The following is a 27,050-nucleotide window of genomic DNA, read 5'->3' as shown; positions in this document are numbered from 1 at the left end:
AGAATTAACAAGCTCAACCAATGAGTAGATGTGGTCTACCAGACAAACACTTGTTTTGATTAAATTTTTACCAATAAGGAATAGCAAGTCACAGATCAAGAGGGGTGTGTGTGTGTGTCCAGAAGAAGAAAATGAAGGGTATTTTTTCTTTGAATTCTACAGAATTTATATTTCGGTCAACAGCATTTGTTCTTACTGTGCCAGTCTAGCCTGCGAGGGGCTGGCCTGCAGGGTGAGCGTCTTCCCAGGGTCTTCCAGCACCTTCCCAGTTTGATCAGTGAATGGCCCGTGTCCCAGCAAGCTCCTCGGCACTGGGAAGCCTGGGCTGGCTCTCACCCTCGATGGGGATCCAGTCGTATATATGAAAATCTCTAGGATCTGGAGACCTCGAGTGGAAAAATTTGCTTTCAGCTGGGCTCGAGTTCAGTTTAGGACAGGAAAGTGCATTTCTTAAAATCAACATTTCAAATTGGGCCCCGACGCCAGTGAGGTTTGTAAAGGTAGTGTTAAGGCTCCTGTGATTAGGATTTTTTAAATTTAGTTTGATGAATTAAATGCCTACTGTACAAAACAGTGTGCTGAGTCTGCAAGGAACACCCAGTTGAGTTAAAACAGAAACGAATGCTGTTCTTCGGTCGAACATTAAAGTTACCTTGCACCTGGTTTGCTAACTGGAAATATAGTAACACTGTGTTAGTATGCCAGCGAGAAAATGGCATTGACTGCAAAGAAAATGGAAATGTTAGATTAAACAAGTTGCTGCAATAGTCGTTAGGACAATGAAGCTGTCTAGTGGGTATTAAATAGTTATGTGCTGCTTAGTGACAGGGATCCACTCCAAGACACACATTGTGAGGCGATTTCTTCTTTGCACAAACTTCACAGAGTGCACTTACACAAACAAACCTGGATGGTCTAGCCTACTGCACTCCTCGGCCACGTGGTATAGCCTGGTGCTCTGAGGCTACAAGTCTGTGCAGTATATTTTCTGTACAGAAACACATGAGATGAACTCCAGCACAGGAGAAAATGATGCAATCAAGAATCTGGGCAAACACAGGGTGTGTGAGGCCACTGCCTATATAAAATGGCAGACTGTCTTACAGAGAACATTTTCGATATAAAGAGCGAATGCACTCTAAAATAATGATAAAAATATAGTATTATAAATATATAAACCAGTAACATAATTGTTTATTATCATTTTCAAGTAGTATGCAATGTATGTAATTGTATGTGCTATACTTTTATATGGCTGGCAGTGAATTAGGTTTGCTTACACCAGCATCCTCAGAAATGGGTAAATAATACATTGCACTACCACAGTGATGAGTACAACACACTAAGCTATAGGAATTGTTTTAGCTCCATTATAATCTTAGGGGACCACAGTTGTAGGTGTGGGTGATGGAAATGTTATGTGGTGACGGCAGACACTTACAAGAAGTAGAAGTGAGTACAGGCATGGTGCGTGGTAGGTGCCTGATGTTTGAGTCGGGGCATCGTTGTTCTTTTGGATGAGTTGGGAAAAGTTCCCCCTTCCTTGGGGCAGGTGCAGCCAGCTTGGGGCTCAGGGGTTATTGAACAGAGCATGGGCTGGATTTCATCCTTACAGGTCATGTCGATTCCACCTCCTCAGGTGGCTTCCATGTTGCAGGCACAACCTGTGCAACACATTTGAGTATCTGACTTGAGCATTTGAGGTGAACGAAAGGAATCCAGTGAGCAAGAAAAATGTGAAAACCAAACTGAAACTGGAAAAGACACCAGGGCTTGTGCTGCCTGTCACTGCCACATCCAAGAGCAGAGGCAGAGATTGAATCTTTAGGGGCGCTTTAATCAGAAGGCTAGCGATCTGAGAAGATGGCAGGTTAGTACCCTAAAAGAATAGTCTCCCATTTTCCTTCCAGGTCAACGTTTTTATAACAGGGAATAAACAAGGTGCATGAGGGGTTTTGAAATTCAGGGAGAATTAGGCGACAGAGACTGCAGCATTCTTGTCCTGGGCAGTTAGCTGTTCCCAGGACCCATGGTCTGTATTTCTCTGTGAAACACAGGCCCAGATGCCTCCACTTGTCTCCAGGAGGTAATCTTTAGCTGTGCCCCAGTAGGTCAGCTGTTTTCCCAGGAGCCAGGGTGGGCCTTATCTGTAGAACTTGAAACAAAAGCTTTAACATATGCATTTCTTACTAGGCTTAAAAGTACTTTAAACTAGTATTTTCCAACTCTTGAGTCCCCTATCAAAATCAGAGTTTTGCTTTCTAGGAAAATACCATGTTCCCTTTCCCTTCTCCTTCTAGGAAGGAGAGGGCTGATAGAATCTGAGAGAGATCAAGTCCTTTTTCTATCCTTATCCTAGTTGAATCCCTTTACTCATTTGTGTGTGCGTGTGCACGCACTCATGCACCATAAAGGCTGTAAGCCATGGGGTTTTAGTGTTTTCGGAGGAGCCGTGGTCACTATTCTAATAATGGCTGTTTTTGGTGCCTTTGCGGTGGCACTGTGTTGATCCATTTCTGTACCTTATCTCATTGAAATCCTTTCAACAATCTTGTGAGATGACCAGTTTAGACTGGAGGCATCTGAGGCCCAGGGAAATTAAAGGGCTTGACTAGTCTCCCAGTTTGTACCTGAATGAGCTGTGATCCCATGAGATGCTGTGGCCTGTGGTTGTTTCACCCCACCGACTACCCGCTCTCCCCCCAAACATCAAGGGTGCTCTCTTTTAAGAGTTTAGAATGAGGAACCCTTAGAGATCTGTCTGTCAACTAAGGCATTGTATACAGAGATAATTAAAAGTTAGAAAACTGTGACTTTGTAACATTATTTTATGAATGTGGCTTTGAAAAATATAAGTAAAATAAATCCATGTAAATATATGAATATATATGAATCATGACTGGGGCTGGAATTTCAACTTCCTCTGGCAACTTCCCTATTTAGACTTTTTAAATTTAGTTTTTTAGGCCCTGGCTGGTGTAGCTCAGTGGATTGAGCGCGGGCCTGCGAACCAGAGGATCGCGGTTCGATTCCCAGTCAGGGCACATGCCTGGGTTGTAGTCCAGTTCCCTGCAGGCCAACTCCCAGCAGGGGACGCACGAAAGGCAACCATACATTGATGTTTCTCTCCCTCTCTCCTTCCCCTCTAAAGGTAAATAAATAAATAAAATCTTTAAAAAAAAAAGATATTTAAATTTAGTTTTTTAGTTTTTCTTAGTCCTCACCTGAAGGTATTTTTAAACTGATTTTAGAGAGAGAAGAAAAGGAAAAGATATATAGAAAGAGGAACATGGACGGATTTCCTCTCATATGTTTCTCAATGAGGGATCAAACCTGTAACATAGGCATGTGCCCCAACCAGGGATTGAACCCACAACCTTTTGGTGTATGGGACGACACTCTAACCAACTAAATGCCCCAGCCAGGGCCCTACTTAAGATCTTTTTATATTTTAAAATGAGACTCTTAGATCTAGAAGGAAATTAGGAGAACATTAAAAAAATTATATAACCAAAGAAGCATTTGAAAAAAAATTATACAAAGTTATTATGGATCTCTGACTTCTGCAATACTGATTGACATTTTGCACAAACATTAAATCCCTGTCCATTATCTGAATAATGTCTCTATGTTATGCATACTCTGCACTGCACCCAACTGTGTTTTCTTAGACCACATACTCTGCTGCGGGCCTTTGACCATAGCTCAGCTAGTGCTTTAGGGAGATGATGTATTTCAGGAGAAGCCGTGGACTGCAGGAAGCCAGTCAGGCTGCCAAATGTCCTCCTTGGCCTCTGCGTGAACTCAGTGCATGACACTGTGTGTGTTTGAGAGCTTTTGGACTCGCATCTATTGTTATGAGTTGCTGCAGGGCATGGGCATGAGGACTTGGGAAGAGGGGGCTCTGCAGGGCCCTATGTTGGAGAAGGTGGCTTTGTAAAGATTTAGGTGACACTTCCTCCTCTCCATGCCCTACATCTAAGCTGCCTGGATGTGCCGCACAGCCCCCGCCTAAGTTACTCACCCAGCAACAAGCATAAGAATGGGACAGAGAGAGACACAGCTGGGCCATCCTGGCCTGCATTCTTCACGGATGCAACAAGCGGAGGGAAGAGCGTGCTCACCTGGAGCACAAGGTGACCTCTCCCACTAGCTGTGGTTGCCTGGTCTGCATCCTGGGTACTGCCGCAAAGTTTGAAAATCCTAAAGAGCAGGTCAGAGGTGGGACTTTGGGAGAGGCTGTCCTGCTTTAGGTACTATTGGGGCCGGGGGCAAGAAGCCCCCAAATAGCCAACATTGGCATATTGATTATTTTGAATTAAAGTTTGAAAAGCAAACAGTGAAAAGGAATGGAAGGAAACTTGACTTGGGATAGTGAACACACAATACAGTATACAGATGATTTATTATAGAATTGTACACCTGAAACGTATCATTTTATTAGCCAGTATCACCCCAATAAATTCCATTAAAAAGGGGGGCAAATAGAAGGGTACATTGATCCTCCTTTGTCTCCTTGAATGCAAAAAGTAAATCCTGTGAAAGGTGCCCTCCTTGCTTTGGGCACCTTGTGGGGTGGAGGTGCTGAGGCAGACGTCCTTGCAACCAGAGTGAAGGAATTCAAGGCTGAAGAGTCTATATCAACAAACCTTGTCACTTCTTGAATAATTTCCTGCCCAGACCAGAACTTGGCTTAGATGTCTTACTAATGAATACTCAAACCTAATTTTCTTTGTCCTGCCATAGCCTCATAAATTTATTGTTTCTTTGTCTGAGTGGTATAAAAAACGTCCTGCTTTGATCATTTCTCTGAGTATCATTTATGATTTCCCGTGTGTATATATTGAATTGGATTTTTCTCCTGTTCATCTGGTTTTGTGTCCATTTTATTGTTAGTCCAGTCATAAGAACTCAAGAGGGGCTGGGGGGAGGGTGCGATTTCCCCCTCTGCTCCACAGTATCTAAAGGGCCCTCCTGACCAGGTTGACACCAGGTGCGGACTCTGGCAGGTTTAGGGGAAAAGGGCACGTCTAGGTCATTTACCTTTGTGGTTGAGTAAAGAGGAGGCAGAAGTACATTAATCTATGGCTGTTGAAAAGTTCAGCGTTTTGCAGCTCTAGTTCAACATTCCTTTGTTTAGATTTGAGGCACTTGACTGAAATACAGTGAGGAGTGACCCGGGGAAGGGAACCAGGCTGCCTGTGGTGTTTGCAGGGACCCTCATCGTCCCTGCACCTCGGCCTGGGCACCTGTACTCTTGACCCCTCTGGGCTTCTGCCGCTCTCTCCCTCTCTCTCCTTCTCTGTCCTCCAGGCCCAGGTCAGGCCTCACTTCTCTTCATTTTCTAGCCCATGATGATTTCTTCTTGTACGGAGCTGCTTTAGTCCTTTGTCATGTGCACTCCCTGGGGCAGTGCAGGAAGTACAGAAAGGCCATGTGGTGCGGTGTTGAGGGCTCCTGCCTGAGAACCAGATGCATGGGTTTATGTTCTAGTCCTGCTAATTACTGGCTCTATGATCCCAGGCAAGTTTATTATTCACTGCTTTATGCCTCAGTTTCCCCATCTGTAAAATAAGGATAGAAATGACACCTGCTTCATAGTTGTTCTTTGCTGTTGTTGTGTGTTTTAAAAATTAATACGTGTGCTTAGAACAGTCTTGAGTTCACGGTTTTCACGGTTTTGTTGAGGAGGAACAAATTTTTCTCTACCCGTTTAGGTTCTTCCAGCTGATCTAATAATCAAATCAGCATTAACAAGGTTAACGAGAGAAAATAAGCAAATTTGGTTACATGTGCACATATTATGGCCTCACCTATGGGCCTGCTTACGTGAGAGAGAGAGACCCCACATACGTGAGAACTTCAGAGACAGAAAGGGACAATGAGGTTTGAACGGCGTTCTGAGCTAAAAGGTAAAGGGCCTTAGATTTCAAGGGGAAGAAGGGCATTCACAGGATGATGAAAAAAAGCAGAGGTTCAGTAATTAAAAGTTTGCCTTGCCCTATGGACAGGTTATTGCACATGTACAAGTAGTTATATTACTTTAAAGCTACTGTGCATGTAGTCAGTCACCCATGATTTTCCTTGATTGGCCACCAGGGAAGGGGTCTCACAATGTTAATTTACTGTAATGCTATTGTAATGAAGCAGGGGTCATGTAGCATCTTCTGTGCAGGTGCAATCATGATTCACCGTGATTCAGCACTTTTCCAGAAAGCAGAAGCAACCACTCTTAGAACAGGGTCTCTGTCCTGTATCGATGTCCTTTGTCTTAGCCCTGGGGCTCCTCCGAAGTTTCCTCCTTCGGACCATCTCCTGCCTCAGACTCACAGAGCTGGTATGAGGATTAAATAAAATTTAAAAGGTAATGTGCTTAGCACAGTGGCTAGCATATATCAAATGTATAAAATATTCCCTATAATTAACGGATTGAAACTTACCTAGGACTTTTAAGGATAGAAGGGTGATATCACCAAAACTAAATTTTTGCTATTACATATAGCAACAATAAAAATTAGACCATCTGACTAAATGAATGAAGCCTAAACTCATTGGCCTTTGGCACTGAAGGACTGTGACCTTTTGCAAGTCAGTTAACATTCCTATCTTGTATTTTTTTCCACTTATAAAACTACCTGAGCTGTTTGGGGTCCTTCCAGTTCTAAATTTTATTTTCAAAAGTCTAAGAGAACTGAAATCGTATTCCCTTGTGTCTTCTCTGACTTTATTTCCACCATTTTATATGTAATAATTTAAGTAAATATTTCTTTGTAAGTATTATAACATACTGGTCAAGAGTTTAAAATTTGTGGGTGAGCGTTCTATGACAGCCACAGAATGGGTGGGGTATTGAGAGTCAGTTCTGGTTTCTGAGCAGATAGAACTGAGAAATGCATCCTTGTCCTTAGAACAGTTTCTTCTCTTCAAAATCTGCATTTAAATATCAAAGGAGACATCAAAGGTTGTTCTACTTTTCTGTAGAATGCCTTTGGTTATTAAGATTTAGATGAAGCACTTTATAGTTTCAAGGAGAATGCATTAAAGAGAGAACCCAACCCCACTTAAATTTCCTTTGTTGCTTTTGTTAAGCTTATAATCTTTTTCTAATGTAAGCTTCATCTTTGTTACTGTGGTCAACTCAAAAATCTTGTCCTTGTGTTTCAAAGAGCAGCAGATTTCTAAAAAGCTTTGAATTCAATTTTTTTCCGGTCATAGTATGTGACTATTGATCTCCTTTATTACTTTGATAGAGCAGGAGAAATTAAATTAGTATGACTGATGTTCTAGAAGGAATTTGGTACATGGCTTTTTTATATTTTATTGGTACAATGTTAAACAGCAACAGCTCTTTGCATCTGAGCTATGTGCCACTGGAACTGTACTAAGGCAAAAATGATCAGGTTTTAGGAGATTCTGGAAAGGGCTGAAAAGTATAATACAGTGTCTTCATTTAAACCACCAGGATTTAAGGTAAGGGACACAGTACCACTGAAGTAGCGTTCTTGTTTTGGACCCCGGTGTAGCATTGGGTCCAATAAGAAAGGGGGTTGACTTGTTAATGGCAAACCTGTACAAGAATGTTAGACCTCAGTTCTCCAATTTGGCTAATAAAAGAATTCAGAGCCAAGGAATTCAAATACAAGCAAAAGTTTCTTCAGAAAGTCACATGAGTAGAAGAAGTGAGCCAGCTGGGCTGCGTGGACTCAGGAAACAAGTTATAGAGACAAAAGAAGGGGCCTCGGAGCTTAGGAGAAAGAAAATGTGTCTGAGGGAAGGAGGGGCGTGCTCTAGAGAGGGAGTGAGTAAGCTGGGTCCTTCATCTTAAGGGCGTTTATCTGGAGGTCTCAGGGGAAGATCTTAATAGAATAGTCACCAGCTTTCCAGGTGTGTCTCAGAGTCATGGTCTTCATTGATTGGTCAGCACCAGGGCCGGAGATCATTAGTCATTGCAGCTGGTCCTGATGTCGGCCATGGAATCACCCTGCCTGGACTTGCTGCTTTTCTGGGCCTGGGGCTGAAACACAACTGAGGCCTAGATGTCATCACTGGGCTTAATGCTTAAGGAAGTGGTCATTCCAGGGCTTGTGTATGAGGCTATTCTCCGGCCCCCTTATTCCTCCTCTAGGGAGGGTGCCACGTGACTATCAACTTTCCAGGGGAGGAAAGGTCAGGAGAGGGTCCAAACCACATGACCGGCAACATGAAAAGTCAGGGGTCTAAACCACATGACCAGTGATAGACTAGGAAAGGAAGGCTCACCCTGAGGGTGAGGTCACACCTACAGTTGTCTGTTACTAGGCACCTGGGGCTTTCCACCCTGATGGCCTTTTGTACCTCGTCTGGGGTTCCTACTCTACCTACTACTCATGTTGTTTCTTCTAAATCAGATTGGAGGCAGATAAGTATTTTTAAAATTCTATTTGGGTCCTTAAGCATTTACTGATCATCCTACTGTGAGTATTGATTATCTGTTGACACAATAATTCTGCATTAACAAAGTTAAGTGACTTAAAATAATAAGCATTCATTTAACTCTCAGGACTATGGCTTGGTGATGCAGGGTGGCTCCTTGTCCTGGTCTCAGCTGAGGCTTCTCAACTGGCTTTGAGGCCTGAGGAGCTCTGGAGGTTGCCCTTAAGGAAGGAGTTGTGGCGGACCCTGTCCAGCAGAGTCCACCTGTTGTGGCTTACGACAAGAATCAAGGCACAGGTGACAACAATCCTGTGTGGGAAAAGGGAACGGCAAGGCTGCTCTCTCAAGGGGAGAGTGCCTCTGGGGATACCTCAGCCACTCCCTCAAGAGGGGAGCGCCCCAACCCTTGTCTAGACAGGCTTTTATTATATTCCTGGGGTCTTATATTCAGAAAGATTTATTATCTATCACATAGAATGTTATTGTCTACATTTTAGGTACAATCAAGGAAATGAAAATAACATGCAGAAAGGAATGGTGATGAGCTGATTAGCTCTGTCCTCGGGCAAATTCACACAAGCTTTGGATATTACCTTGAAGATAGACAATACACGTTTGTTGGTTTAGACCAGGGTGATGGAGTTTTAGCAAGAGCAAGCCATAACAATCTGTATGCATTTCCTAGGTCTGATTCCCAAGGGAAAACTCGGTTTGAAGATCTGGCTCCTGCCTACCACTTCACTTCTGTACATTTTGCATACAGAGCTGAGTCACATTTGCCAGACTAAAACAAACCAATCCCCTGCGAGGAGTCATATTTAACTCTGATTTTTAGGCAGGTGTTAATAGTCAGAAAATTTGGGGTCAGAAAAACAGAAAGTTTCCGGGTGTAAAGGAGCACTATTTAAGGCATTCACTTTGGGTAATCGTGATCTTTTGCTTTTGTTTGCCTAAAATTACCAATCGTTAAAAACACAGAATTTGATAATGCCAGTATCCTTGTTTAAAAAAATTTCAGTTGAGCATACTTAAATATTGTATTGCCTGTGTTCAGTGATTCATGGACTCAGGGGGTTTCCTGCCTGGAAAATACATACAAAGGAGCCTCTGGGAGCTGCATACAAATGAAAGACTTTCGAAGGCAGAAGGTGTGGGGCTAGGACGTTCCTACCAAACCATGGATTGCTTGTGTCATCTTCCTTTGAGGACAGTGGGGGTCGGGCAGATGACCTCACTGGTGCCGACCAGGTGAACTGGTTTAATATTCCACTCCTGGGGGAGGTTGACACTCTAATTAAGTTAGGTGGTGTTAAGTCTTGGTTTGGTGATGTGGGCTTAACCCAGAGTGACTACAATTTGGGCCTGTTGAATGTTTTTTAATTCCCCAAACTTATGTTAAAATAATTTTTTATGACAACAACTTGGATGGGCCTTGAGGTTATTATGCTAAGTAATGTAAGTTAGCTAGAAAAAGACGGATACCGTATGATTTCATTCAGATGTGGAATTTAAAAATGAAAACAAAACAAGCTTACAGAGGCAGGCAGAACATTGGTGGTTAGCAGAGGGAAATGGGATAGAGGGAGGGAAACAGGTAATGGGGCTCGATTGCGTGATGTGGACAGAAACCAGACTTTTGGTGGTGAGCATAAGGTAGTACATACTGTTGCACACCTGAAACTAGTATAATGTTATAAGCTAGTATCTCCTCAATAAAAAGAAATGACAAAATAAATTATTTTTTGATATGCAAATTTGAAAGGTCTACTCAAGTAGTGATCAACTAATATTTACTTCTTCCTAATTCCTTAAGCGTTTAAAAAAATTTAGGAGGTTTCTCTCTTTTTCTTCTTTTGTCATTTATGATGTCATCAGTTGGTGGAACATCCAAATATAACAGTAGTTCAGACGTGAAGGGGACTGTGAAACCATTTAGTCTGACTTTTCTCTCTTTTTTTTTTAAATATTTTATTCATTTATCTTTAGAGGGGAAGGGAAGGAGAGAGGAAGAGAAACATCAGTGTATGGTTGCTTCTTGTGCATCCCCTGCTGGGAACTGGCCCCTGCTGGGAACTGGCCTGCAACCCAGGAATGTGCCCTGACTGGGAATCGAACTGTGATTGTCTGGTTCACAGGCCCGTGCTCAATCCACTGAGCTACACCAGCCAGGGATAGTCTGACTTTTCTTGATAAGGGAAAATAAACAAACCAACAGGAGCTCCTGTGGACTTGCCCCAAGGCACAGAACAGAGGAGTGGGAAGCAGGAGAATAGAACACTGGACCCTTGGTGTCCATTCCAGTGGTTTCCTCTGTTGTTCATGTTGTTGTCGGGATTTTCTCTAGCTTCCTGGGAAAATAAATCAGTGATGGCATTTGCATAGTGCCTTATAAGACACTTTCAGATACTTTAGTTTGTGGTCAAATTAAAGCTGACAGAATCCGATACAATAGTTAAGTATTACTTCTAACTTTTTGGTCTTCTCTGTAAAAAAACAAAAAGGAATTATAATGTTCTGTTTCAATAGAATTGTCCTGCCAACAGTAGAATTGTTGTAAGTGGTAAATAAATTGCTACAGTGTAATCACGTAGGCACATGTTAATTCTTTCCTATTTTTATTATTGTTAATATTGTTAGTATTTGTTAGTGTTTGCGTCTACTTCACAGACCACACATAGATGCTGGATGAATGGGGTCAATTCCCTTGTCCAATTCTGTTGTGCGTGGGGGAAAGAAGAAGTCATATGCCCTTGGGGTGCTCCCTGTGTGAGCTTAGGGATTTCAGCCTCTGATCTTGCGTTTAGCAAAAAAGGGGGCCATGTTATTTTGGCATGTCTCCTTATTTAATATTGGTAAGCAACTAAAAATAGAAGACTTGAAAGAAGGTCATTTTGTCAACCAGTGCTTTCTGTATCATTCTTGGCTCCCATTGCTTTAAGGTGCTGCATTTTAAAAGTAAATTATTTGGTGCCTAAAAGGAAATGGAATTTCTCATGGAGGAAGGATTTCTAAACAAAGGGATAACTTATAAATATAACTCACTGAAATAGCCATCATAGTGAGCTTGCAGTGAAACAAAATATGAATTTACCAAAATATACCATTGGAAAAATTCCTAAACCCTGTGGTTTATTGTTTTATGGAAAGGAAACCACTCCTAAGTGTTACACTGTGTTAAAATAAACCAGCAACTGAGGGAATCTGAGAAATGAAGCTTCCAGAAGCAGACCAACCCAAGAAGCCCCTCTCCCCATTCAGATGTATTGGGACTCCAACCTTCCCCATCACGTTCGCCCTCCCACACTGCTGGTCCACTCTCTGCAGCCATTTAGCTTACCTAAGGGAATAGCAGAAATATCCAGGGTTGGTCTTTGTTGAATTATTCTGAAAATGATACAGGCAGAGCCAGGAGAGCATGCTTAGGAGGGATTGAATCTTTTTGAAATCACAGACCAAGTTAACAGTGAAGATTAGCGCTAAGGAATTGGGCTCAGGAACCTACACACACGCCAACGTACACAAAAGCTCATGGACAGCTTCAGGATGTGGTGGGCTCTCGGAAGCCTGTTTCGGGACTTGCGTGATGCACCTCTGTTGTGAAAGTGGACAGCGTCTCTGGCTTTCCTCCTTGCCAAGCTCTCTTTTGAGAGCTAAGTGAGAAGAAAGGATTTAAATGTAGCGCTTGAGGATGGATTCAGTCCAGGAATTGCTAAAAGCTGACTCAATGTAGTTTCTGGGGGCTCACCTTTTCTCCACGCATTCAATACATAAAAGGTCAGATTCTAGGCTACTTATGAACCAGGGAAGGAACAGGGAAGCAAAAAGGAAAAGACCTGCCTCTTGAGTGACACTTGGACATATTTTTTATGTCCTTACAGTGCCATTTGGACATATTTTTTATCTGTCCAAACAAAACCAAAGAACTACATGTATTTTGTAAGCAATTATAAAAGTGGACATTTATTTCTGATGCTAACCCACTCAGGTTTGACAAAAGGATCTGTGTTCTGTAGAATAGTCCCACTGTGTAGGAAGACCTTACTCAAATGCAAATTTTAAAGCATTCTGGGGAGACATTCTTTGAGGAGAAATTGGATTAAAAAAAGTAATAGAAGAACATGAAAACGGGTAAGGGTAATAAGGATAAGTTGGAAAATGCTTGCTGGATGAGGCCATTTGAGTTGACTTTTTTCCCTCCATTCTGTACTTTAACATGCAGAAAGTTGCTTGTAGGTGAAAATGCCTTGCTTTAGTTTTTTCCTAGAGGGTTGTTAATAGCCACATCTTGCTTCCCTTTCATCGTCTTTATTAAAGCCAGCTGATTACCGTGTTTTTCCCTGTATAATGCACACATTTTTGTCCAGATTTTTTAGGGAAAGTAAGAATGGGCATTATAACAGGTAGTACTAACTCCCCATCTGTATAAGCATTTTTAATTCCTTTATTTGTGCTTATGTGTTCAAAGTGTAACTCTAGGAAGCAATAATGGTATCTGTCGGGAAAATAATGCCCTGGAATACAATAATTGGTTTTGTTTCTGGACATAAGTAAATACAAAATGGAATTAAAATCTTAAAACAGAAGATTTTTTTTATCCTGAAAGTTTGGGCCAAAGTGTAGATGCACGTTATACATGGCAAGGTGAGGTGCCTGTCCTCTGAGTGGGTGTGCGGCGCTGCCGCTGCATGTGCGTGAGCGCGCTGTGGCAGACACAGGGTCAGCACAGGGTCCCGCTCCACTGGAAGTTGGCGTTCTTATTCGTAGTCTGGTTCCCAAGGCCATAGGCAGGTGAGAAATAGCCATTGCATGCAGGCGAGCTCTGATCCCACCACCAGGGCTTACTGACTTTGTTACCTTGGATACATGACTTAATTTCACACAGCCTTGGCATCCTTGGTTTTCAGGGTTAAGACATTTGTGAAAGGGTTTGTGTCTGGAAGACATTGTACTTCTCAAATTGCATAGGTGAATAAACTCCTGCTTTGTTTAAGGTCATCCCCGCGACTGGTGTACTCGCCAGAGTGCCTGGCTTATTGGGGTAGATGGGACAGTCGTGTGTAGAGCTAACAGTGCTAGTAGGTCTTGTTCCATGTATTGTTTCATTGATTAGTAACAACTTTTCTGTGAAGTAGATACTATTATTATACCCCCTTTTATAGGTGAGAGAAATAGATGTGCAGGGAGGGCCGAAAACTTGCCCAAAGTCTTCCGCAAAGGAAGTGGCAGAGCCTGGGGTTGAAACCCAGGTGGTCTGAGTCTGGAAGCCACACTCGGTTTCCTCCGGCCTTTCTCAGAGCTGCAGCGTGTTCACGTGGAGAGGAGAGCGTCCACATGTGGTTGACTCTGGCACTTATTTAAGATTTTGTTTCTTTCCTCTCTCAGGTATCTGACAACAAGCAGTAACAGAAATTTCCTGCTCACCATGAGGCCATTCTTGAAGAGGGCCATTTTGGTCATAAGTTATGTAAGTACATGTATACTTTTGAAATAGCTGACAAGGGATGTTTCACTTTAACTTAGCTCAGAGACACGATCCAGATTATTTGATAGAATCAGCAACAGAGTCCAATACCTTGATGTTACGGTCAAAGAGTTACGATCCAGATTATTTGATAGAATCAGCAACAGAGTCCAATACCTTGATGTTACGGTCAAAGAGTTAACATGCCAGAAATGTTAGAAAGCATTAGAAGGGACACACGAATGCCATGACACAGACAGGGCAAACTACAGTGTTTTACACGTGCCTCTCAGAGTGCTGAGGCTGAGTCGTCTCGGCTGAGTCGTCACCCCTGATGTATCAGTGATCTGTGGTGGCACACCAACTTCCCCACAATGGAGNGCCATTCTTGAAGAGGGCCATTTTGGTCATAAGTTATGTAAGTACATGTATACTTTTGAAATAGCTGACAAGGGATGTTTCACTTTAACTTAGCTCAGAGACACGATCCAGATTATTTGATAGAATCAGCAACAGAGTCCAATACCTTGATGTTACGGTCAAAGAGTTAACATGCCAGAAATGTTAGAAAGCATTAGAAGGGACGCACGGATGCCATGACACAGACAGGGCAAACTACAGTGTTTTACACGTGCCTCTCAGAGTGCTGAGGCCGAGTCGTCTCGGCTGAGTCGTCACCCCTGATGTATCAGTGATCTGTGGCAGCACACCAACTTCCCCACAATGGAGTGGCTCAAAACAACCACTTCTGTGTCTCGGGCCTCCGTGCTATAGTTTGGGCGGCATCTAGCTGGATGGTTCTGCTCATTATGATTTTTACTGGGGTCTCTTAAATCCGCGCTGCTGGCACCTGGGCTGGGTGGTCTCTCTTTGATATCTCATTGTCTAGGCCCCTCGCGGTGGCCGATGTCACTAGCAGGACCGCCAGGCCTTCCTTGCCGCGTAGCAGCTGGGTTCTCAGGGAACAACCCGAAAGCTGCAGGGCCTCCATGGGGTCAGGCTCAGGACTGACACAGTGTACCTTCTACCACTTTCTGTTGGTTGATGCAAGACAGTAGACCAACCCAGATTTAAGTGTAGGGCAATCGACTCCATTTCTTGCTAGGACAAAGGAGAATGCTTCTACGAAGATGAGAGGAATTCTTGGTGGCCGCCCTTGGTGACTGTCACATTAATCATCCTTTTATGTTGTTGGATGTTTCTATTCAAGGACATTAGGAGACCAATCTCTTATGCTGTTGCTGTGTGTCATAAATTTCCTGTCAAGATTTAGAATAAGGTTTGACAGGAAACTTATGAAAATTTCTTTGAATTTATTGTTAACAATGTGAGTTTTTTCTTCAACCCAAAAGTGTGTTTATGGAAGAAGATAAGTATGAAAAAACTGAATGAGGTAGAGAGCTTTGACTGGAGAATTTCAGAAGAGGGGGCAAAACATGTCTGTAAAGAATTCCTTAGTATCTTTGTAGCAGGATAGCACCGTTAGTGATAAAATCCCATTGGATGTCACTAAAAACATTCCCCGGGGTTGTTGAAATAACTCTTCACGAGTGTTCTGCTTCGCGGTGTTCAAGAGTTGTAACATTTCCAACTGTGTTCATTCAAGACTCAGCAGTATGACCTACCACGTTTAAATTAACTTTTTTTGAGGTTATGAGTGGGATCGTTATGAAATTGGGAGGTGCAGACCAATGGCACAGGTTCAATTCCTGGCTCTTACAGTTCTCCCGTCAGTTACCTAGTGCATTTACTAGTAAGTGTGTGGGACTGACAGCTGTTGGTAAGAATTTGCTTGTGCTCCCTCCTCACCTTCATTATTCACTCTTCTCCCTCCCCTGCTATTTCCATTTTTTCCAACTCATTTTACATGTTAGAATTTTATAGAAGTGCTCACTAGAAAAAGGGTTTGCAAAACAAAATGTTTGTAAAGCATTTGGAAATATCCCCCAGAAAGGTGGGTCTTGCCCCAGCAAGTGATGGTTTTCTTACTGAACCTTCTCTTCCCCGAAGGTGATTGTGGTTTTGTACTTCCGTCTGTGGATAATGGGAGGGTCTATGCCCCTCTTTTCAGAGCAAGATAATCCAGCTTCATTTTCGCCTTACATTCTTACAAGGTTAGTGGAAATACACTTTGGTAACTTATACCTGGTATTCGTTACATTGTTTTGTAATCTTAAATGATAAGTTGGATTTTAAAAGAAGGAGGGTTGGTGTTCTGTTCAGGTTGTGGGGGGGAATAAACTTTTTATACATTTGGAATTCTTTTTAAAAAATGGTGCAATTTGGTCATATCATTGCTGTTGTTTTCATAATGGTGTATATAGATGTATGTGTTGAGCATTTTATTGAGCACTTATCATCCACAGTAAATATCTAGTCAGTGACCAGTGTGGGAAATGTTAGAGAACAATGCACAGAGTTGTATGGAGGTTGGTTAGACATCGTAACAGTTTGTAAAATTAACATATGTGGGGAGGTTTGAAGTGGCAAACAAAACTGAACAACAGTGTTGCTAAGATACAGCTAATTGTATCTTACCATGCATTGGTAAGAGGTTTAGAAGTACTGAATCAAGGAGGGATGTTGATCAGTGAATCTGGCTCATTGAGAAGATTTTTAATACCTTATCTATTCAGTCTTCCATGATATTTTGCTTGAGGTGTACAGATATAATTATATTTGACAATATTAATATATTTTCTTCAGGATATATTGTTGCTGTAATATTTAAACATTATCATGCCCTGTTCTTAAATTGTTTAAGTTTTATGTACTTAACATCTGAAATCATTTTCGTAATAGTAACTTTCAATTTTGGGAGCTTTGCAATGATGTATAGTCCTGAATTAAAACTTGGCTCATGTAGCCATTTCTATTTTGGTTTAGTTGTATCTCTTAGGGACAGCACATTGCTGAATTTTGTTTTTATGCCAGGGTAGTGATCTTTACTTTATTTCATTCATTTACCTTATATGTATTAATTGGTAATTTTTAAATTTTCTTTGTCTTATATATATTTTTTTATTGTTCCTAGTTTTTTCAACCTTTCTTTAATTTACCTTATTTCATTCGTTTACCTTATATGTATTAATTGGTAATTTTAAAATTTTCTTTGTCTTATATATATATTTTTTATTGTTCTTAGTTTTTTCTACCTTTCTTTAAAAACTATTTTCCACTCAAAAAGGATACCTTCACAACTAATTGCACCATTTTTATAGTAGAAATTATGTCACAGTTGTTTTCATTACTTACAACGTGTACATGCATTTTAAAAATCTTGCATATATCTTAAGAAGTCATATGGTATTCAGCCTGAAGGTCAGCTTATTCTTTTGAGGGATGACTGTTAATTTACCACAAAACTTTCAACTTACCCTTGTGATGCATCTGGATTGTTATAGGAAGGAAAGTTGCTTTTAGTCTGTGGTTTACCTTTTTAACCTATTTGGGGTATATAGTTTGTGTAAACAGTCACAATGAGCCTTTAAAAAAATCTAATGACATTGAAATCCTAACTTTAAAAAGTAATATTCTTTATGTTTGCTTTTTGTCAGTAAGGTATTGTAAGAGGAGAAAGTATAAGAAACTGAGAATAAATCGAAGCACAAGGGCAAATGTGGAATGAACAGCCCAATAAAGACTTCTGCATAGTGTCTGCAGCTGCTTCAGTCAAGCTGCAGCTAGACGTAATATCATGAAGTATTCCTGTTTCAATTCTCTTTTGCCTTTTCCACCAGTTTTAAAAAATATCGTTTTTTATGGAAAATATCAAGCTTGTGCAAAGATGGAGAAAATGGCATGAAGAATTTCCGCATACCCTTCATCTAGTTTCAACAATCATAACTCGTGGCCGATTGTTGCCTTCATACCCCTGCCCACTTTTTCTCCTTGCTTTGAAGCAAATACCAGATATCATCTCCATTTATGTGTATATATTTTAGTGTGTATTTCTAAAAGACAAGGACCCTTTAAAAAAAGAAGCACAAGACTTTTATCATACTTTAAAAATGAACAATTCTCTAATATCAGATACACCATCAGTGTTTCAATTTTTTTGTCTCATGATTAATTATTTTTAATATTTGTTTGTCTGAATTAGCGTCCAAACAAAATTTGCACTTTATTTGATTTGTCTTTTAAGACTTATACTTTGATCGGTGTCCCTTTTCTTCCTGCCACCTGTCCTACCTGCCCCCATTATTTGTTGAAGAAACTGCCTTCCTTTGTGCTTAGGAATCTGCACCATCCTGGATTTTGCACACTGCAGGCTTGTGGTCTCGTGTAGCACGTTCCAGCTTTCTCTGTGTTTGATGTAACCTGGTATAACAAAGGGCGTGATCAGATTCAAATTTATTTGTGGATGTGTTTTGACAAGAAGACTTCATAGGTGATGGTATGCAAATCCATCAGGAGGNCCCTTTAAAAAAAGAAGCACAAGACTTTTATCATACTTTAAAAATGAACAATTCTCTAATATCAGATACACCATCAGTGTTTCAATTTTTTTGTCTCATGATTAATTATTTTTAATATTTGTTTGTCTGAATTAGCGTCCAAACAAAATTTGCACTTTGTTTGATTTGTCTTTTAAGACTTATACTTTGATCGGTGTCCCTTTTCTTCCTGCCACCTGTCCTACCCGCCCCCATTATTTGTTGAAGAAACTGCCTTTGTGCCTAGGAATCTGCACCATCCCAGATTTTGCACACTGCAGGCTTGTGGTCTCGTGTAGCACATTCCAGCTTTCTCTGTGTTTGATGTAACCTGGTATAACAAAGGGCGTGATCAGATTCAAATTTATTTGTAGATGTGTTTTGACAAGAAGACTTCATAGGTGATGGTATGCAAATCCATCAGGAGGACATCTGGCTGTTAGTCTCACTTTCTGTGATGTTAAAATTAATTAGTGAGTTCCAGGCATCTGATTTAGCCTGATCCATTCATTAACTTTTCACCTAATGATTTTTTACAGCCATTTGTAATCGTTGCTTATAACCGTTGTATCAAGAAAAAGAGATACTATTTTTCAAAGTAATTTTTAAGACCTGTAGTATAACTGAGCAACAAAGCTGAGTGATTTTCCTGCTAAATTTGATGGTTCAGCATTCTTCCTTAAGGCTGTCACTGAGAAGCACACTGAGCTAAGAATTAGGTAGGTTGGAAGCTCTGTGAAAAATAGAAGCACAAAGTGACCCAATCATCTTTCTATGGCATTGGCTTTCTTGTAAGACAATTTCTCAGGCCCAAGCCTAAAAGGGATAAGGCAATTTTTTATTTTCATTTCTGTTAAGTAACAAAGCTTGTAGTATATACAACACTATTGGTGTACTAAGATTTTATTAAAAATAACAGGAGAGTGTTGGGTAACACCATTGCAGTATCCCCATTCCTTCAACCCTTTTCTCTGTTTGGACTTGAGAGTTGGGCCAATGAATAATCTCCATCCCTGAGCCTCATCTGATCATTGTTAACCATTTTCGACTGCCAACCTTGGAGGAATAAAAGGCAAGGGAAGGCAATCAGTGGGGAAGGTCTGGGAAGGGTGTGCCAAATTAGTAGCTGCCTGTTGACAGGATTTCAAGGTGATTTGTCTCATCACACTAGAAGGTAACTTAGAAATTCTCTCTTCTACCCACTTTGCAATCCAAGAGTGCTTCCAAAAGAATCTGAGAAATAGGGGAGGACTTTTCTTCACAATCTGCAATCCTATGGTGCCCATCTCATTCTGCTTCTTTACTTCTGTGCATCATATTTTCACTATTGGATTGCACATTCTTCGAAAACAGAGAAATTATCTCATGATTTTGTTTAAGCCCATCTAGGATGTCAAAGATAAACACAGCTGGACATTAGTTAAAGCAGTGAAAACAGAGTTTATTCAGTAACCGCTGACAGTGAGGGGAAGAGTTGAGGACCGCTCTGATTTGTGCACAGCTGATTGGATGCTTTAAGGGAGAATGAGAGAGGGACCAAGCTGGGGCTCAGCAGAGTCAGAGAGGTGACAGATGACAAAGACTGGTCAGTGTGACTGATTTGGCTAGATGAGCCTGCTGGAAATATTCAAAGTGAAGGTTTGTCCTCCCAAAAAGACTAGGAGACAAGCCCTATCCTTTTTGATGATGGCATTTTAATGCAGTAGCTGTCAGGTCCTTGAGAAAGTCACTTCTGTGTTGTAAGACATGCATATTCACAACCAGAAGCCCACTGTAGTAAACACTCTAAAAAAAGGGAGGGCAGAGGCCTCTCCTCAGGTTTTAGCTAGAACAGACAGTAAATTCTGGCACTGATGCGTTTTCTCAGGCCAGTGGTTTAGTGGGAGGCTGGACCATCCTGGCAATACAGCCTTAGGCTGCTTGCTGGGAGCAGAGCTCGGGTTGGGTCATCCTCTGCAGAGGTTAGGATGCAGTCTGTCACGTGCTGAGACTTCTGCAGTTGTCAAGGGTCAAGAACTCTACTTAAGGAATTTGTGTTGACTGAATATTTAAATGAATTCCATTTTCTCTATCCCAAATGGAAGGGGTTCAGTTAGAATGTTTTCCACTTTATTGCAGTACCTAGACACAGCCAGGAAACATAGTAACACCCCCACTTGCATTTTCCTTCCCTGGGTCTACCTGGCTGTTCTCGTTAGCAAGGACCTTTGTTCTTGCCTCCTCTTGAAGGGCAGTTCCTCCATTTGTGAATAAGAGACTTTATCTCCCTACCACAGCTATTTTGATTTTTTAGAAATAATTCAATATGGATCAACTTGCTATAAAATGATAATCAATCTGTGATTATAATCATTAAATAGTTTCATATCTACTACTGGGCGCTATTAAAAACAGAAAGTTCAATGTCTCTTACCCAGGGACTCCTACCCAGTGGGGCAGCATTTCTGTCGTATGCTTTCATCAAACTTTTCCTTTGTAGCATTTATCTCAGGTCATAATGTCTTTATTTGCATGATAATTTTGAAGTACATGTCATGGAAACTAGGTCAATACTTACTCACCTTTGAAAGGCCAGCGTTTACCACAGTAACTAGACACTATTCACTATTTTCCAAAATGATTGATTTAAGGACTAAAGAAACACCTTCTGACTGTGTCTTTTCCTGTAAGATAATGTTGACAGTGTAGAAATGCTGTTTAATAGAAACAGGGTGAATGAATGGTTACAGAACGTCGTGGGCCTTGAGTCGTGTTTCAACGAGTCTTCTTGTCTTTGTAGATTCCTTACGTATTCCTACCTCTTGGCCTTCAACACGTGGCTCCTGCTCGCACCTGTTACCCTGTGCTATGACTGGCAGGTTGGCAGTATTCCTCTGGTAGAGACCATATGGGACATTCGGAATTTAGCCACCGTCCTTCTGGCAGTTGTGATGGCCTTACTGAGCCTGCACTGTTTAGCTGCCTTCAAGGTAATTTTCTTAAAAGTAAATGAACCCTGCATTTGAAGAGAGACAACCTATAGTCATTAATGCTTTCTTTCTCAGCTGGAGGTCTGGGCCTAAAATGAATCTACTCTGTTGTCTGAAAACTTCATGTGTTTAAAATTTTCCTGGTAGACAATGTATATTTTAAAGACCTTCATGGGTTTAACAGACTATGGTCACCTTAGTTATATTTCTTCTGCTGTTTCTATTGACCCAGAAGAAATTAGATCTGATATTTAATGCTTGCGAACAAGATATGTTTTTCATGCTGTGGTTGGTTACTTTTTGAAGTAATGTAATGTTTGATTTCATGTAATGCTAAATGAGATAATAGTAATATAGTCATAAGTGCTTGAATTATGTTGAAGACTCTACTTCCAGTGGTGACTACCTGCCTCAGTTGGGTAATACTTAATAAAAAATGATATAAAGCTAGAAAAATTATTGACCGCAACTACTTCAACAATGCTGAAAGACAGCAAAGAACTTGAAAATGTTTACTTATGAGAAATTGCTACTGAATTGGGTAAGATACCTGAGGATCTTCTCATCCTCCCAGTTCCCCACCATCGACCCATGTTAAAAACTGGTTGACTGGCTAAGGGGGGCTGATTTGCTTTGGGAGAGTATCAGAGCAGCTGGAAATTCATCGAGGAGCTTTTGGAAGCAAAGAGCTGTGTGAAGGCCGAGATAATATGCTCTCTAAGCATTCGTGGCCAACTGCCCAACAGCACGTGTGCATGGTGTCCCTGAGGGAGCACAAGCGAACTTGAAAGCCTGGGGAGACTACTTATTTGCTGCAAATCTGAATGAATTCCTCAACCCATATACAGTTTGGGTAGCAGAGGGTAGACAGTTCACTGGCTTAAGTTATTTATGTTGCCCTCCATTGAAATTATTGGCTGATCACAAACTATGCAGGTACTAGAGAAATACCCCAGAGATTCAGGGGGAAGAAAAAAAAATCTGAGCAAAAATTTCAGCTCTCTGTAAAAAAACAAGTTTTTCAGTTTGACTCCAGGCAAGTTCATCATATAATAAAACAGGAAAACCAGCATATTTCAGAAGAACAAAATAGAACAGAGTCACTACAATGCATGGCATACAATATCTAGTTTTTTATATTACTGAATATGTGAAGAAAGAGGAGTGTGACCCAAACTCAGGAAAAATAATAGTAAGAAAAAGGAAAATAAAACAGAATTGAGATTCTTTATCTGAACTCACATTTACTTGATCAATGGACTCTTGACAAAGTTACTGAGAAAGGGTAGTCTTTTCGGTGGAAGACACAGAGCATCTATCGTCCTTCTGTGTTTTCAACCAGGGCTCTGGAGGAGGGGCTGTAATATAATCTACCCTGTTACAACTGTATCCTACTTGATTTTTTAATTAATATTTTAATAATTGACTTTACAAAGTTACAAATGAACGCATGTAATTAACACATGTAATGAATAAAACAGCAGGTTTGTTATTTCCCGATCACTCCCTCAAACCCCACCCTCTGTAAGCTACCTTTGAACCTTTGTTCTCATACATTTTTACACTCACTGAAAACAAAGATTCTTTCTTCATACAAGTAAGTTAAGCCAGACACCATTACAGATGGCAGGCTCTTTCAGACCACTGCCACACCCAGGAGAAGTACCCCTGTAAGTAAGCAGCTCAGGAGTAGATGTTTGACTTTTGACAAACTCTTGTCCGGGATGGAGTGGGAGAACGAACGAGGCTACAGAATCTGAGAGACTTCTTTCTGAACTAGCTGCAGGAATAACTTAGAGATTGTTTGTCGCCCTTAGTGGCGTGGCTCAGTGAATTGGGTGTCATCCCGCAAAGTGAAAGGTTGCAGTTGGATTCCCAGTCTGGGCATGTGCCCAATTTGCATGTTTAGTCCCTTGGTTGGGCTACAAATAAGTCAGCTGACTGACGTTTCTCTCGCTCTCCACCCCTTCTTTCTACCCCCTCTTTCCTTCTCTCCCTCCCTCCTCCTCTTTCTAAAACTAAAGTCTTTAAAAAGTAAATACATAAAAAGATTGTTTCTATTTTTTCCTATTTTCATGGCATAAGAAATTTAAGACCTCAAGGGGCAGTTTATTATTTATCATTGAAGAGCTCACTTGGCATCTTTAGGAATTTAAATGTAGAATTTGTCTTATTTTGTGCCCCTTCTTCATCCCTTGATTCACTAGCAATACCTTGAATTTATATAATATAGCATAGATAACAATCTAGAGATTCATTACTGGATTGAGTTCATTTTCACAATGAATTTCAGAGTCAACTAATTTGCTCTTATTCTTTGTGATGAAGCCAATCACTCTGTTGGAATGTATGTACAGTGGGAAAAGAGAAAATTTAAATCACCAAGTCTGATTATTCCATTTTCTTCTGTGAATAGTGAATGTTTATATACTAGGACAACCATAGGCTGAAAATGGGCTTGGGTTTTTCTTTATGACTCTTACGGACTGTATGTCCGTCAGATGGTTGACCTGCAGTAGATGGCGATGTACACCTGGAGAGCAGTCAGTCTGATGGGGATTGCTGAGCGCAGGTAGTAGTGCCATTGGTCCTGCTCTGTATAGCTGCCCCTTTCCCGTGTCCTCTAATGTGATTGTCCTGCGTTACAGAAGAAGTACCGTTAAGTTATATTTATGAGCAATTTATTTGTTATTGATTCTTTATTACATTCTCACAGGGTGTCCTATATTTTGAGGTATTTTTATAGCTTTTACAATCTTGCGGCATGCTTGTAAAAGTAAAACCCAAGGAAACAAGAAGGGGGTTAATGATACCCAACTTTCCTCATAATGACTTCAGCAGTGAGGTGTCTTTTGAGCCCCTTTTCCTAAGTGTGGAGCTTTTAGAACTGTTATGTTATATTTTTAATTTTAGTAGGAGGATGTGCAGTTTTGTCCTAATCTATTCATAGCATTCCACATCATTCCTTGAACCTGACATGAATCCTAGGCTACATCCCTGGGCCCCAGAGAAGTCAGATTTTCATCTGTATAGTAGGAGCAATCCACAGCCTGGCCAATGGAGGTGACCACTAGCAACAACTTGGTAGAAGTGGAGGGATAGGATGGGGTGGGACTAATGTATCTGCTCACTTAGGGGAGAAGCATTCATCTCAGGATCTCCCTTTGTGCATGTCCCCAGCCTTGCTCAGTTAGCCCCCATGCTAATCTAAATCACAACCTCATCAATATACTGGCTAAAGAATGATAGCTATTGTGTGGGCAAACAGCGACCGCCAGCCTTAGATCTCTTCGTTCAAACCCCCATATATCTCAGCAAGGAGACAGTGGAATGAGAGCCACTGCTGGAAAGTGATTATTTGCTCATTGAGATTCTTACAGCATTCCAAAAAGGATTTGGAGCAGCTTAAGGGGAAAAATGTAATACAATAGGATAAACCAGGAGATGAAAATGATTCTTTTTTTTTCAAAGAACCAGATAGTAAATATTTGAGGCTTGGCTGGTCATACAGTCTGTCCCAATTGTTCAGTTCTGCCACTGTATTGTAAATCAGCTGACCCCTGGTATAGGACATGATGTTGCCACAGACCCACACAATTGAATTGAACATGCTTTCAGATTTCTAAAAATTATTTTGCATTTTGTTCAGCCAAATAATCGGTTAATTTATTGTGGCACATAGATTACTGTGGAATAACTTATAAATTCCAGAATAGCCATTATGTAACCTGGTAAAATAAGCATGTTGTTTTGATACACTAAATGTTGAAATAAAATTGAACTTAAGGAATGTAGGTTGTTTTTAATGGCGAATGGCTCTGTGCCAATGTTGATTTTTTTCTTTCAAATTTCTAGACTATATTCCCTTTCCAGTTCCTGTTCTCTGCACACTCCATGTTCTCCATTCTTTTTCTCTTCGATTCATAAAAATCCTCCTCAGACTATGAAGAGTCCAGTCTTTCTTGCCCGTTTACAACCCGTGTAATTCATCCTGCTTTGGGACCATTGCAGTCTCCGACAGAAGAGGTCGCTAATATCTTGGCACCGTTTGTGTGTCCGTGACCACCAGTCAAGGGAGTAGCCATTGTCTGGGATGCCTCTCTGTTTCCGGTTTGGCCAGCCCAGTTGATCCAGCCTCTTGCCACTGTGCTCAGCTGGCTTCACCCCCTGCCACTTTTTTACTTATGGGATAACGCCCAGATACTTGGGTCATAGCTTTCAAGGTCAGTAGCTGTAATCAACTTTAGCCCTTAGGTCATGCTCCAAAGCTGAGATTTCTGTTTATATCACTGTTATGATGAGAGTTTGAAAATGACCTTACTGCCCCATCAGATGCAGTGTTGGTAAATAGGAAAGTTGAGTCCGCACCACATTGTGAAATAGAAGACATTTAAATGTGTATGGGGATTGCCTTTTCCTACATACTTTTATGTCATTGCTTTGCTATTTGTGATACAAATTGTGGCTTATGTTCTATTACCCTAATTTCACTTGGTGGTCTACTTTAAATTCGTGACTCCAAGCCTCAGGTAGGAGCCGGTCCCACCTCTGTCAGAGGCGGCCCACGTGTACACGGGGAGGGGCACTGCCCAAAGTTTCAGATTAAGAGTCCCAAGGCAGAAGGAGGGGAGGCTGTGCAGCAGAGTGGTCAGCACTGAGGTGTGGTGGAGGCCAGGCTCTGCTGCCGACCTGCTGTGAGTCACCTCATTCAGCCTTGTTCTAGGGTCACAGCTGGTTGAACCAGAGTGACCCATGTGACACTCGGCACAGTGACTGGTGTGTGTGAAGCATTGGGAACCTGTCAGGTATCTTTATGGTTTTTGTCGTCGTTATCACCATCACCATTATCGTGGAATTGTCATAGCTTGATGTCAGGAGCACAATAAAGGTTCCTGTTTCTATTTTGTAGGGAAAAACACATGAAAAACACAACCCACTTGACTTTCTTGACTGTATATATTTCAATATGCAGTCATGCTTTACATGATCAAAAATATGTGTCATGTACTGAAGACTGACTCTGCCCTTCCCCTCGTATTCCTTCCTAAGTAACAGAGGCTAAATGCTTGATCTAAAAGCCAATGGCAGTAACATTCTCAAGTTTTTAATGCTTTAGCTTATTTTGGAATTTGGAAGTAGGTATGTTCAAATGTATCAGAAACACAAAATCCTAACATAAAACTAATCTATTAGTTAAAAAGTGAATTTTTATCAAGGGAAAGGAAATAGTGACAAATATCCGTGACTTATTTACAAATGAACACTGGAATTGCCACCTAAACAATGGAAGACAATGGAAGTATTATAGATGTCTTTAAAGGCATTTGAAATTTTAGCAAAAATAGGCAGGATATAAGAGATAATCATTTTGTTTTTCCTGAAACTAACAGTCATTGCTGCATTTTTCTGCCCCCCCCCCTCCAGGGATGAGGACCGGAACGAAATAGACACCAGAAACCCAACTTTAAATGCACGGCCACCTGAAAATAGGGCCCCCACGCAAAGTCTTCCCAAGGCATTGCTTTTTGTCCATTATTGATCTGTCACCTGTGAAGTCATTCTCCTTGTACTCGATCTGCACCTCGCACAGGCCTTTCTTCCTCAGGCTCTGTGTGGGTAACACACACTTCACTTACACCTGAGGTGCTTTGTTTGGCTTTTGATCTAGGCCTGGCTGGAGTTTTTTACATCGTGAAATAGTTTGTTTTAATCTTTGCCTTCACAGGGCAATTACATTGTCACATGGCACATTCTTTAATAGGAAAATGATTT

General features: G+C 41.1%; 1 protein-coding gene across 2 annotated transcripts in view; it reads left to right on the top strand.

The window, feature by feature from the left end:
- TMTC1 (transmembrane O-mannosyltransferase targeting cadherins 1) overlaps positions 1-27,050 on the top strand; it is a 244,572-nt gene that overhangs the window by 104,046 nt on the left and 113,476 nt on the right. For both annotated transcript variants that reach the window (XM_037032260.1, XM_037032331.1), the window contains exons 6-8: positions 13,795-13,876; positions 15,884-15,987; positions 21,089-21,278. In XM_037032260.1, coding sequence (XP_036888155.1) covers positions 13,795-13,876; positions 15,884-15,987; positions 21,089-21,278 — 376 coding nt within the window. The remainder of the gene's footprint in view (positions 1-13,794; positions 13,877-15,883; positions 15,988-21,088; positions 21,279-27,050) is intronic.

Source organism: Sturnira hondurensis, unplaced genomic scaffold (assembly GCF_014824575.4).
Source record: "Sturnira hondurensis isolate 20B ecotype Veracruz unplaced genomic scaffold, ASM1482457v3 Scaffold0000362, whole genome shotgun sequence".
Classification (NCBI taxonomy): Eukaryota; Metazoa; Chordata; class Mammalia; order Chiroptera; family Phyllostomidae; genus Sturnira; species Sturnira hondurensis.
This window is presented reverse-complemented; position numbering and strand designations above follow the sequence as displayed.